This window comes from Erythrolamprus reginae, chromosome 2 (genome assembly GCF_031021105.1).
Source record: "Erythrolamprus reginae isolate rEryReg1 chromosome 2, rEryReg1.hap1, whole genome shotgun sequence".
In the NCBI taxonomy this organism is placed as follows: Eukaryota; Metazoa; Chordata; class Lepidosauria; order Squamata; family Dipsadidae; genus Erythrolamprus; species Erythrolamprus reginae.
This window is the reverse complement of record NC_091951.1, coordinates 289222101-289237028: the sequence shown is the minus strand read 5'-3', so window position 1 is coordinate 289237028 and position 14928 is coordinate 289222101. Positions and strand designations below refer to the sequence as shown.

Sequence of the window (14928 nt, the reverse complement as noted above, 5' to 3'; positions counted from 1 at the left end):
CCCCCAAATAAAAAATGAGAAAGGTGACGGGGTCTAGGTGAGAATCTGACTAATTCGATATCCACTTCTCACAGAGGCAAAATACAGACAGAGCATGAACATTTGAGAAATAGACTGCTTATGTTTCTAGAGATAAGTCATCTGAGTAATAAGTTTTCAGAGTAATCCTTGAGGAGAGACTTTATCAAAAGTCTGAAATTCCAAGCATTTAACATCTAACTGATCAACCATATCGACATTGTTGCTGTCATTCTGACTTTTTCTAGTGTCACATTTATTCTGTAACCAGGCTTGGCCTTTTTAAACGTTTGTTTGTTTATATTTGAAAACCTATAAATTGATATTTATAACCCTAACCCTAAAATAGATTTTAAAAATACATACTATAACTATAAATATATACTATATCACTGCTGTGAGCTGCCCTGAGTCTGCGGAGAGGGGCGGCATACAAATCTAAATAATAATAATAATAATAATAATAATAATAACAACAACAACAACAACAACAACAACAACAACAATGCACAGCTGCCAAGGATAAAAATGCAATTATTAACAAATTCAAGACGAGCTATGTATCACATCAGGCCCATATCCTGCCTAGCTAGTTTCCTGCTTTTGCTATTTTTGCACATTTATTATTTTTGTTGTTAATTGCAAAACTACTAAAGTATGCTGACTAGACCGTTTTTATGCCATACATTATATTTCAACATTTCTTTTATATGAAATTGACTTTTTATTTATCCAACATTTTTTAAATAAGTCTTTTTCCATATACAACAGTGATGGGTTCTAAATCCCATCGCTACCGGTTCGCATGCATGCACGATGCTTCTGCACATGCACAAAAGCATCCTGGGTGAGTGGGAGGAGCCTCCCACCACCACCACTACCGGATCATAGAACTAGACCATCCAGTTGCAACCCACTGCTGATATACAAGTAGTTTGCAATTTATGACCAGTTTCTTAGGGACTTTCCCAAGTTATAAGAGATCGCCCCCACAAAAGATACTTATGATCCCGGCTTGAAGTTCCAACAACCCATGATCCCACAATCATATTTTGAGAGCTCGTTATCATCCTACATTTATGACCATTTACAACATTCCAATTTATGACAAATTGGTCCCAATTTACAACGTTTTTTGACAATTTGGGGGCAAAAAACCCCCACCCATTATAAATCACAGATTCACTTTCTGATGCTCACTTAACAATCCTCATGTTCATTTCACAATTAGTAGACAACAGTTAGAGCCATAACTAACATGAAATGCAAAAGGGCATCAGGACTAACTAGAGCAGGACTGTCAAGCGTGTGGCCCGTGGGCCAGATGCCTCACACACTGGTCATGCAAAGGGGGGTTAGCAAAGGGGGGAGCACGGTATTTTTATTTATTTATTTATTATTTATTTATTTTGTCCAATACACAATAATACACAATGAAGGTAATAGAGGACACCTTCGAGGAAACAGAATTAGAGAAAGAATAGAAGAGAGAGTATAGGATAAAATAATCAATGAGAGAATAGAAGAAAGAGATAGGGATAGAAGAGAAGATATATGGGATATAGGAGAGACAATAGGACAGAGGTCGGAAGGCACTCTAGTGCACTTATGCACGCCCCTTACTGACCTCTTAGGAATCTGGAGAGGTCAACCGTGGACAGTCTAAGGGTAAAATGTTGGGGGTTAGGGGATGATACTACGGAGTCCAGTAATGAGTTCCACGCTTCAACAACTCTATTACTAAAGTCATATTTTTTACAGTCAAGTTTGGAGCGGTTAATATTGAGCTTGAATCTGTTATGTGCTCTTGTGTTGTTGTGGTTGAAGCTGAAGTAGTCATTGACAGGCAGGACATTGCAGCATATAATCTTGTGGGCAATACTTAGATCATGTTTAAGGCGTCTTAGTTCTAAGCTTTCTAGGCCCGGGATTGTAAGTCTAGTTTCATACAGTATTCTGTTACATGACAAAACCGTAATGATGCAAGTTTGGCACTCCTGAACTAGTGATTTCATGCCAACTGAAATGATACAGTTTTAATATGCACCCTGAATGTGAAAAGGGATGGGACCATCCTCATTTCTGGGGTAATGTCTTTCAAAGAGTAAGGTCCCTACCTTAGCCCTCATCCCACAGACCTTACAGAAGGGGGCACCCTTGTTAAATGATTGTCCTAGCCTGGCAGATTATATGTTGCCTATTACAATATAGTACAGCACTGTAGATGGACTTTTTTGCCTTTACATTAACTATTTTAACTCATCCGTTAGTGGTTTTAATAGTCATGCCATTATTGACTCTCAATGGGGTTGTGCTTCCACATTCAAGACTTTGAAGTGTCCTGGTGTCCTCTTGTGCCAACAGCAGAACACCAGGACACTTCAAAGTCTTGAATGTGGAAGCACAACCCCATTGAGAGTCAATAATGGCATGACTATTAAAACCACTAACAGATGAGTTAAAATGGTTAATGTAAAGGCAAAAAAGTCCATCTACAGTGCTGTACTATATTGTGCCAACAGCAGGTCATAGCTGAGGGCCATAAGCCATTTGCACATGTACATTTAATGTGTCAGTTGCTCCCTTTTCTAAATTTGGAGGCCCTTCTAAATTTGGAGACTTATGTCCAATCATGTTGCAATTGGATTACTGTATTCTAAACAATTAGACGGTAAATACATTTCTAGCATGAAAACAGACATTTTAAAGTGAATTTCTGCAAAAAAAATATCTGCTACTGAAGTTATAGGACCAGAGTCATATTTTATATGTGTAAAGAATCTAATTGAACCCCAGCTGTACAAATTCTTATATTGTGTGATGTTTTACACAGTGTTTAATCTTTGTTTTACCAAATGACATGAATATACATTGTTGATCTGAATCTAGTTATCATGAAGTTGCTATAATCAATGTATATCAGCGTAAAGGAATAAACTGTGTTCCGGTTATGGTATTTAGTTAGATTTTTAATTTATTCCATCTGTAATTATATGCTGTCTCACTTTCTCAATCCATATTTTCTGTTTCAGATATCCAATGCAAGGTGGTTTGGGATATCACAAAAAATTTAATGTTGACGGTCTGTACGCAGAGCTAACAGCTAATCTTATTAAACTGGAAAAGGTAATTTGAAAGAATTGCTAAACTACAGAAAGCAAAACAGTGGAGAGATTTCATGAACATAAAGATGAAATTTAGATTTATAGGGGTGAAAAGACAGTTAAATACCTTTTAACTAGATAGGAACAACAGAGGTCAGGGGGTTGAAATCTTTCACAGCTGTGTAGAAGATATTTTGATAGGGCTAGCTTCCCTAAAAAGCTAATAAAACTTTCTAAAATAAAATCTATAAAATGTAATAAAATTTCCTGGAATGTTCCCCTCCCCCATTGTCACAATTAGGCAAAAAATCTACCCACAAAAATACAATTCTTTGACATGTATATCAGTGATGGTGAACTAATCTCATCTGTGTCCAAGGTGACAACTCCACTCAAGCATTGCCCAACACCAGCTATTATTGAAAGCAACCCTGTTTTCATTCAATTTTCAGAGGCTGTAGAAGCCATATAAGAATGGAATATGTCCTTGTTTTTTCTTTTTGGTTTTGGGAGCATGACATTACAACAGAATCAAATTTGATATTTTCTTTTTGACATGCCAATCCCAATGGTTGTGCCATCACTGCTAAACACCAATAACATTCTGATCCTGGAAATAGTAATTTCTTCTTCACAGACTTTGAAAATATCCAGTTAAAGCATTTTAGACATTTTTTAGTTAATCTACTTTTCAGGTCACCTCATATGTGGTCTTACTTCTATATCTCTTCCTATATGAACGTATGTAAACATCCACTGAGCAACCTGAGAACATCCTGAGACCAATCTGAGAACATTTATTTATTTTTATTTATTTATTTATTTATTTTGTCCAATACACAATGAGGGTTTTAGTGGGTATATATCTATATACACATAGTAAAATACATGATGAAGATTATAGAGGAGATACTCATAGTAAAATATATCTAAGAAAGAATAGAAAAGAAGATATAGTAATAGAACATATCAATGAAAGAATAGAAGAAGAGATATAGGAATAGAAGAAAGGTATAGGAGATACAGTGTAGGAGAGCAATAGGACAGGGGACGGAAGGCACTCCAGTGCACTTGTACTCGCCCCTTACTGACCTCTTAGGAATCTGGATAGGTCAACCGTAGATAATCTAAACGTAAAGTGTTGGGGGTTTGGGGATGACATCCACTGAGCAACCTGAGAAGCCAATCATTCAATTCATAGCGAGGGGGGGGGGGTTGTAATGATAAAATTACTTTTCCCCAAATGCAATAAGTCACCATGTTCTCTAGACCAGTGGCCCTTTTTGGCCATCATGGACCGGTTCCATGGAGACCTGTTCTTCTGCAGACCAGAGGGGGCATGGTTCCATGTGCTGCCTGCATCCTGCAAATGGAGCTTCATTTGTTTGCATGACCCAGTTTCTAGCATGATGCAGCAAAAACAACTTCTCCCACCCCCCACAGGCTCTCTGGAGGCTGGAAACGGCGTGTTTCCCGATTTCTGGTGGGCCCAGTAAGCTTGTGGTTTACTTTCCCCAGGCTCCAAAGACTTCTCTGGAGCTAGGGAAGGATAAAAACATCCTCCCCCATTCCCCCAGCGGCTTTCTGGAAGCCAAAAACACCCTCCCAGAGCCTCTGTGTGAGCCAAAAATCAGATGGCTGGCACACACATGCACGTTGGAGCTGAGTTAGGGCAACAGCTTGCATGCCAGCAGATATGGCTCTGTGTGCCACCTGTGGCACCCTTGCCATAGGTTCACCATCACTGGACTAGTAGTTGGGAATCCCTTCTCTAGACCAGTGATTTTCAATCTTTTTTGAGCCGCGGCACATTTTTTACATTTACAAAATCCTGGGGCACACCATCAACCAAAATGACACAAAATGACAATCTAACACAGTACATATTATACATATACTGCAGTTAATAATATAGTTTCTAAATGTATTTATACTCAGTGTGAAACCTGGGCCTGTTTCAATGAACACAAAAGGGATATCCTGGCAGGAATGGTGGCAACATTTACCTCCAGTCCTGACCAGGATTAGAAATTGGGACCATGGGGAGGAGTAGCAGCTTCAACTACTCGCCCCAGCCACACAATGACAAGTGTGCGGCAGCCCGAGCGGGGACCTTCCTGGGAGTGGATGAGAGGTGGCCTGCTATTGGTTCATTGCTAGTGGTCGGGATGAATCCTAGAAGGTGATTGGTCAGTGAGCGTTCCCTGTGCCTCCACTCTTCCTGTCATTGATAGCTGGAGGGATTGTGAGGGGAATGTTTATGTTCGGATGAAGGTGGCTGGCCGGATAAATTGCCTCCACGGGCCGTATCTGGCATGCGGGCCGTAGTTTGGGGACCCATGTTTAATTTCCCCATGGCACACCTGACCATGTCTCACGGCACACTGGTTGAAAAACACTGCTCTAGACACACATTGTACTAAGACAAGATGGGGGAGTGATGGCTATTGGTTGAAATCACTGCTATAGAATTAACAGGCTAGACATAATAGTTTTTAAAATGTAATCCTCAATGTTATGAATTTGCCCAGATTGAGTCACAACGAAAGATAGTGCAGCATCATACTTTAGATACGATGCCTATTGAACACTTCATCTCTTGTCAATGTAGCAGCTAATTTTATCTATATAATCTGTTCTGTATTTTTTTCTCCCAGATACAAAGCAATTTACAGAAGCTACTTGAAGACAATAAGTGAACTGCCTGTTGCCTTTCGATTGCTTCATTCGCACCTCATTTTTTCTCTGGATAAGCAACTCTGAAGATAATATTTGGCTTAGCCAATCAAGTTATGTGTACTTGAGTTCAGTTCAAACTCACAACTCTTGTGCAATAGCACCTGTTTTCTTGGAGAACAATCCATTTCTTTGTCTACACACTGTATAGGATGACTGAGAGGATCCATCTCAGGCATTATTATTACGATCCTGATTGGCTCAATTTTGACTCAACCTTCCATCCTTGTGAGGTCGGCAAAATGAGGATTCAGACTGTTGAGGGAAATGTGCTGACTCTGTAAAACACTTAGAGTGGGTTTTAAAGCACTGTGAAGCCGTATATAGGTCTAAGTGCTATTGCTATTATATTGCTTACCATAAATCCATTCTGTTCTGTTTAGGCAACCAATATGAGCATATACAATTTGCTGTGCAACTATGTCTGGAAGCTTGTATATGCTTATATCTGAAACATGCTAGTTTCCTTCTGTTTTTTCCTATCCAGACAAGAAGGAATGTCTAAACATATCCAGAATAGCATTTGCTGGACTCTATAAAATTATTTGAATAAGTTAGCATTCTGATTTGATCAAATTTCTTTCTGGCATGTTCCTACAGAGTTGCCAAATGCAATCTGTGCTGCGTGCTCAGCTGCAATTAAATATATGTTCCTGTTTTACGCAGAATTATGAATGCACACAGGCATGTACATCTATACCCACCAACGCCTTCATTGTTAAAGTTTTCTATCATGTCCAGGTACAAGTAAAACACATCAGAGGACTTTTACAATCAAAGAGTGACAATCCTAATTCCATAGAGTTGCTCTGACCAAATATGTAATACATTGAGTCAGGTGAAGTGTGTGTGTGTGTGTGTGTGTGTGTGTGTGTGTGTGTGTGTGTGTCAGTGATTGTTGACACTGTCAATTGCCTGTACTGTTCTTGCAGTTTTCTTAGTAAAGTTTCTGAAGTGGTTTGGCTTTACCCCTTTCCTAGGAGCAGGGGTAGGCAAAGTTGGCTCTTCTGTGACATGTGGACTTCAACTCCCAGAATTCCTGAGCCAATCGTGCTAACTCGGGAATTCTGGGAGCTGAAGTCCACAAGTCATAGAAGAGCCAACTTTGCCTACCCCTGCCCCTAGGAGAGATTGTCCTATGGTCTTCCAGCTGGCTTTGTGCCTAAGGTGGGACTAGAAATCATGGTCTCCTGGCTTGTAGCCCAGTGCCTTAAAAAGTATACCAAACTGCCTATCTTTAGACCTTAATTTGACATTATTTTAGAATTACATTGGTGTTAAGGTAAAGGTTCCTATTGCACATATGTGCTAGTTTTTCCCGATTCTAGTGACAGTGCTCATCTCCATTTCTAAGCCAAAGAGCCAGCACTGTCTGATGATGATTCCATGTCATATGGCCATCAATAGTAGAGGGGTTCAAAAAAATGTTATTACTGGTTCTGTGGGCATGGTGTGGCTTTGTGGACATGGCTTTGTGGACATGGCAGGGGAAGGTTACTGCAAAATCCCCATTTCCTTCCAACTGGGACTCGGGAGGCAGAGAATAGATGGTGGGGCCAATCAGAAATGTCTGAACTACTCAAAATTCCCCCTACCTGTTCTCCAAAACTGGTAAGAATAACCTGAATACACCTCTGGCCAGCATGACTAAATGCCAAAGGCGCATGGAACACTTACCTTCCCACCAAGTATTTTTCTGCTCACATTTTTACATACTTTTGAACTGTTAGGTTGACAGAAGCTGAGGCAAGTAACGGGAGCTCACTCTGTTACATGGCGTAGGGATTCAAACCACCAAACTGCCAAGCTCAGCATCTTAGCCACTGAGCCACCGCATCCCCATTGGTCTTAGTGGGTTACTAATACAGTCATTTGTATAAGTGATAGCCTTAATTTCTACTGGAGTTTAAATATGTTGGGCAATTAATAGGTCGAATTAGGTGTCCCAAAATCTGTGCATTCCTATCTAATTATGCAATTGATTTGTTTTTAGATAAAACAGCATAGTCACCTATAAAACTGAAAAAGTTCAGATACTAATATAGACATCATTATAGGAATCTATATTATTCCAGCCAAACCAATTGTTAAACTTGTAAATTTGACATACTTTAAGTTAATTATAAGCCATGGTTTGGCGGCTTTTTACTTTATTTTTCCTTTTATTTGTTATATACTGTACGTCATACTGTATTTGGGTATTGCAATCTATCTTATTTGTATTAGAATTTCCATTTCATTCATTCTTATGGAAAGATGGCTAATTCATGAGTTCAGCATCTCAAAACAAGTGATGAAGTAATGTGCAATATTAGTCCGTAGCATTTTAATATAAAGCCATGATTTTTACATTTGAATATCCTTAAACTCTGCTATATACATAGTCCTCGATTTATGATCATGATTGAACCCAGGATTTATGTTGCTAAGCAAGACATTTGTTAAGTGTGTTTGGCCCCATTTAATGACATTTCTTGCCAGTTAAGCAAACCATTGCAGCTGTTAAGTTAGGAACACCATTGTTAAGTGAATCTGGCTTCCCCATTGACTGTGCTTATCAAAAGGTCACAAAAGGTGATTATATATCCCTAGAACAGTGATGGCGAACCTATGGCACAGGTGGCACAGGTGGCACATGGAGCTATATCTGGTGGCATGCGAGCCATTGCCCTAGCTCAGCTCCAACATGCATGTTTTGTGCCAGCCAGCTGATTTTTAGTTCACACAGAGGCTTCGGGAAGGCGTTTTTGGCTTCTAGAGAGCCTTCAGGGGGATGGGAGAGGGCATTTTTACCTTCCCCCGGCTCCAGGAAAGCCTTTGGAGCCTGAAGAGGGTGAAACACGAGCCTACTGGGCCCACCAGAAGTTGGGAAACAGACCGTTTTTGGCCTCCAGTGGGCCTCCAGGGAGTGGGGGAAACTGTTTTTGTCTTCCCCAGGCATTGAATCATGGATGTGGGCACTCGTGCATGCTCTTTCGACACCTGAGGAAAAAAAGGTTCACCATCACTGCCCTAGAACATTACAAACGTCATAAATATGAATCAGATGCCAAGGATCCAAATTTTGATTATGTGGCCATGGGGATTTTGCAACTGTTGTGTGAAAAACAGACATAAGTCACTTTTTTTCAATACCGTTTTAACTTTGAACAGTTACTAAACAAATTGTTGTAAGTTGACAACTATTTGTATAAGACGCATCTTACTGTTTCATTTGACTCTTAAACTCTCAAATGAGTTAGATCATATTAATGCTATTTAAAATATTCTATGTCTGTAAATAACAAGCATTCTGTTTATATAGCAGAGATGTTAATTGTGTCATTTCTATGAAATGTAATTTATATATTTAAAATAAACTATTTCTGAATGTACAATGAATTCATTTTTGTTTAAATATACCTTGACCCGAGGTCAGTTCTGTACAGTGCGATTCAAAGGAACAGTTCCAATACAGCAGTGGGAAAAACTAAGAGACAAGCTTATAAAATGCATACCAAGCTATGATTTGAAAGACAATTGCTGTAAAATATTTTGCAGATAGTATACAACTCCATCAATAATTGTCAAAGTACATAAATCATAAAGTAATAAATGTGGGAAATGGCACAAAAAGGAATGTGTCTGGTGGACATGCCAAAAAAAAGTACAGGAAAAATATACATAGTTACCTAGAGAATTTTGGGGATGAAATTTAAAGTGCAACTATTATTTTTTTAATTAGGTATAATTCCAGAACCTATGAAAAAGGCATAACATAATTTATTAAGATACTTGTTCTTTTTATGTGAGGATTAACTTTACCCAATGAAGGGGGAAGTCAGAAATTAGTTTAAACATTTATAAATAATAATATAGTGGAGTTTTTGACACTAAACTCAAAAATTCATACTTTTTGATATTGTAAATATAATATATTCTGCTTGGAGCCCATATTAATATTGATAATATCTGCACAACCTGAGCAATTATCTGTTCATTATTATCATTTTGAAATTATATCTTTGCTTTAAATAAAAGAATTGTAAATAATAACTAAATAATAATAGAACTGTTGATATACTTTTTAGAACAGGGAAATATAGGTCTTCATCTATATTTGTATATTTTCACAACTTCATAGTTAAATAAAGTGGTTTTTTTAAATAGAAAAATAAGGAGAGAAAAGGAAAAAAAATGTGGGCTGGACAATTTTGCCCACGCTACTCCAGAAAAAACATCTGGGGAAGATGCAGGTTCTTTAAGCAATATCTCTGCCCTGAAAGGGGATACAAAGGAGGAATAGGACAAATGTATGAGAAAATTTAACTGAATGAGGCAGCAGCAACCAGTGATTTTTTGAATCACGTGATTTGCTTAGCAACCAAAACCAAATGAGACCCCTAAACAAGGCTTACTTTCTCTGCACTTCAACCTATTTGTCCATGTCATCATCTTCAAAGTCAATGGCCCAGTGCTGGGGTGGGTTCTAACTTACCTAGCTGCAAGTTCACTTCCTCCCATGCTGTGTCTTGTCATGCTTGGTAAAATCTTAGAAGCTCAACGCAGGACTGCTAAACAATTTCTTTCTTTCTTTTTTTGAATTTTTTTTATTAGTTTTCAAATATATTTTAAAACTGACAAATAAATACCAACCAAAGACAGACAAACAACAAACAAAAAAATTCGTGACATCAGCAAACATTCAGTATTTCTGCATTGCTACATCGGATATGTCATTAAATCCTATAATAATACACACATTAATTAATTTCAGTAATATTCATATTATTTCATACAATCACAACGTCCCTATTCAAATCATTCATGTTTACATATTTATATTCTTTATTTTATTAATCATTATGTATCTTTTGTGATCTTTTTATTTCTATTTCTTAACTCAATCCATCTGTGCCATTTTACCCATATTTCCTGATACTCAGAATCTTTTAAACAATTTCTAGTAGCTTCAGATGATGTTCATTTTGTGGCCTATTACTAGCCAAAGAGGAACTAAGCTGGACAGAACAGAGCCGAGTTTAATTAATTTGAGTACTTGGGTCAGAATTCAACTTTTCTTGGCCTATTAAAATTTTTAAATACAAGTTGAATCATAGAAACAGTATACGTAAAGAGTGAGGGACAGCTTTTTCCATCTTAGCAATACAGTACACCTTTCACTTAATCCGGCTTTATTAAGCTGATACAAGTTGACCAACCAGCCCTTGAATTCTTTGTAGATTTCCAGTAGGCCTATTACATATTCATAAAGAAGTCAAGGCTCTCAGAATAAATCATGCCCTTTGTCCTACATGGCAGGAGTCCAATAAAGCAAAACTGAAATGGGAGCAAACTGATTAGGTAAGACTGTATTTGCAAAATGTGTACATTGTCACCATCGTTATACACTTCAGATATAGGCGTTACACATTAAAGAATTACAGAGCTTTAGTCAAGCCAGACACACCCTCCTATAAGCCTTCTCTATCCTAAGATTTACCAGGAGGTTTATACTATAAGTTTTGAAGTTCCCAGCCAACATTAGCTATTGATTATTCTTCTTGAAATTTTCTTTGGTGAAAATACCGCTTTACCACCCATACATATCACCACAATATTCCTTCTTCATCAACCACTGCCTCATCTCCTATTCAGAGTTCTCTCTGTTCAAAACCTATTAGATCAACCTTAATTATCACCATTTCATATGATTCTGAAATCCAGATTCCAATACTATGTCTGGTGAGGTTAATATACCAGAATTTTTGTTACACCCATGCAAACTATGTCAATATTTTCAGTCCAAGCACTTAGAGTTGCTCAGTTTCATATTGACATTTATTAAATTATAACCTATTTTCTATCTATTGTACATTTAAGAAAGTAGCCAAATTGACTGGGTATTATTGGTTACATAGAACGTTTTGGGTTACAGCATTCTGAATCCAAATGCGAGTAGCAGATTGTTAATGCAAAAAAATAATAATCATAATATGAAATTGTTCTGTAGAGCGTTTATGTGGAATTCATATAAATGCAAATATAGAAGAACGCTGCAAAGATGCAGTATTCAAATGAGTATTTGAGTGCAATATTCAAATTCACTGCAAAGGTGCAGTCAAAGCATCAAAGGAATATTGATCCTTTGGTTACTTTATGGTGTCTGGACTCCCTTACCCTCTGCATGGCAAATTTTTATCTCTTTGCTATTTCAGAGTCTTATCAGGAAAATTAGATACAGATATGTTTACTTTGGCCTTTGCCCGGAGACAAGAAATATAATCTCCCAACAACCTTGTTAGTTTGTTATAGCAAAGATTTTCAGGATTACTGAGGACCAAAGTACTTGTAACTTTTAAAAATAACTATAGAAACATTGACAGTGGCCAATGCAAGGATTGATCAGGATCATTATACATGAGCTTCTCTGCACTCCAGAGAAAGAAAAATACTACTGATTTCTTATGGATTTCAAGTATAGGTAATCCCCAACCTACAACCATAATTGAACCCCCAAGTTTGAGGACTATTTGCATTGATAGCCCACAACCAGAGGTGGGTTCTTCTCAGTTAGGACCAGTTCTATGGAACTGGCAGTAACTTGGCGACCTGGGTTATTGGAACTGGCAGCGACCCAGGCCTGCCACACACCCAAATCAACTCTCTCAGCAGCACCATAGGCACCACCATTTTGTTTTTTGCTTCTGCACATGTGCAGAAGCCGGTTTTTTAGCACGGTGAATGCACCCACACACACAGGGTATATCAAGGAACGAACTGGCGGCAAAGGAAACTAGAACCCACCCCTGCCTACAACACTACATTTTGCAATAATTGGTCTCCCAATTTATTGTACAATGTATTCACCCAGAAGACTGTAACAAAACAGTGAAGGCTCAATGTAACTTTCAGAAAGGCAACCCCCTCTAATCTTTTCACAGAAGAAAATGAAAAATTATTCATTCACTTTATGGAAAGTTTTGATAATGGAGCAAGGTAGCCAGGGAGCAATTTTTCACTACTTAAAGCAAACATCTCTTTGGGGGCCAGCAACATTGCATAAAATGTGCATAAAGGGAATACGAAATAAGATAACAAAATTCATTAGCCTGAGGCATAAAAGAAAACATGTCTATATTTCATTTACATCAGCACCAGTTGTTTTATCTTCCCATAATTTTATATCTCTACAAAACATCACTACCACAGCCCTATGGTGCTTCCTATATTGTATTTTGTTCTTTAATTCATATTATCCTAATTATAGGTGTTTTATCCTTAAATATATGTCAGTTAACATTAGTTCTAGAGCGGGGGTGTCAAACTGGTGGCTCATGGGCCAGATGCATCGCATTCAGGCACACACACACCCAGCTTCACAAAGGGAAAAAGTGTCACAAAACACCACATGACAGCAATGTGATGCCATGAGTTTGACACCCATGTTCTAGAGAAAAGACCATAAACTTTATTCATACCTTGTTCCATGTGGCAACTTTAAAATGGACAATTTCATGTATGCTAGCTGGAGAATTCTGGGAGTTGAAGTCCATGAGTCCTAAAGTTGCCATGTTTGGAGAGCCCTGTTCTAACCTAAAGACTACCACTAATGTCAATATCCCCCTCCCCCTTAGCGGCATCAGCAGGCAGCGCCCAGGACTGTACTGATCACCAGGCGTGCACCACCTTGTTTGCCGGCCATCCCCCCTTTCCCTGCCAGCATTAAATGCTGTCGGATGTCAGGGATCAGGGATTGTGATCAGGGAGCATGATAGTATTTGCTATGGATGTTTATCAGTGAAAACAACCGTTTCTGCTGAAATCTCAATGGGTTTTTGTATATTGAGCTTTCTCTTTATTTTCCAAACTACAGTATATAATTTAGTTTGCCCTAAGAATCTCCCTAGTGAAAATATAAGTAAAGGAAAGAAAATTATTGAAAAAGAAAACTCTGGCGATTTCAGAAGATGGGGATATTGAAGGGATGCTCCAGGGAAAGGACCCAGAAAAGGAGTGGATGACGCTCTCCATTTCCCAGCTACTTGGGATCAGCGGGTTGGATGACACTTGCTCCTCGTCTTATGACGCACTGCTGTTTCACACAGCGGCCACAGCGGAACATTTTGTGTCAACAAGGTGCTGGCATCATCTCACAGTGATTGATCCTTCAGTGCTTTCCAGCGATCCAGCAAGGAACAGTGGTGTTTCAGGCACCCCAAGACTGATCAGGGGGGCAGAGAGTAAGCTGTTCACCTTCGAGTGCAGCAAATAAGGAAATATTCCCGGTGTCAGCATTGACACATTCAAAGAAAACAGGGGGGCCAGTGAAGGGTACCTGTTCAGCCATTAGGATGGGTTACTGATGAATAAATACTAGTTTTGGAGCCATTGCAAAAAAGGCCCTGCAGGGAATCGGGGGGATACCCCCTCCGCCTAACAATACAAAATGCACTCCTGCCAATGAGGAGTGGCATGAACAGCAACTTCAGCAGGTTTTTCAATGGAGCAAATAAAATCCATTGGCAGATGGAAGTCTGTGACCCACAGGGAGTACGTTCGGAACACCAGTGTAAAGGCTAGTTTGGACCCGGGCGGCTAACAATGTTTTTGTTCTTGCCATTTCTCCAGGTCCTGGCCCTGTTCCACATTGTTACGTGTGAATTGCTAAGGAGTTGCCCTTTGGTTTGCCCTTTGGTTTGCCCACAATATGGATCTGCAGCCACAGCGTGGGTTTTTTGGGCTGGAAGAAGTGCTGCAACTTCATCTTGGGGAATGCAGCTGTCACTGAGTCGCTGGTCCATATTGGAATGGCTAGGGCGCAGAGGTCTCCGTTGAGATGGCCTTCTCCCATTGTTGAAATTTTGGAGCCATGGAAGGGCCACAGATGGTTAGTTGCACATTGGTGGCAATGACCTTGGAGTTTCTGAAGGACTTGGCACTTAGATGTCAAGTCATGGTAGACCTTCGGGTCTTGCAGAGCCTATGGCCCAACACACAATTCATGTGGTCTGATACCCTTCAATGGAAGGTGCTCGAGATATACCATCAAGCAACGGCAGTGGTAAGGACAAAGGTACAGGTTAACAAA

General features: G+C 39.0%; 1 protein-coding gene across 2 annotated transcripts in view; it reads left to right on the top strand.

Moving 5' to 3' along the window:
- The window catches only part of GRAMD2B (GRAM domain containing 2B), a 78788-nt gene extending 69556 nt beyond the window's left edge, over window positions 1-9232 (top strand). For both annotated transcript variants that reach the window (XM_070742848.1, XM_070742849.1), the window contains exons 13-14: window positions 3051-3144; window positions 5780-9232. In XM_070742848.1, the coding sequence (XP_070598949.1) occupies window positions 3051-3144; window positions 5780-5821 (136 nt within the window). In that variant the 3' untranslated portion in view covers window positions 5822-9232. The remainder of the gene's footprint in view (window positions 1-3050; window positions 3145-5779) is intronic.
- Window positions 9233-14928: the final 5696 nt, after the last annotated feature.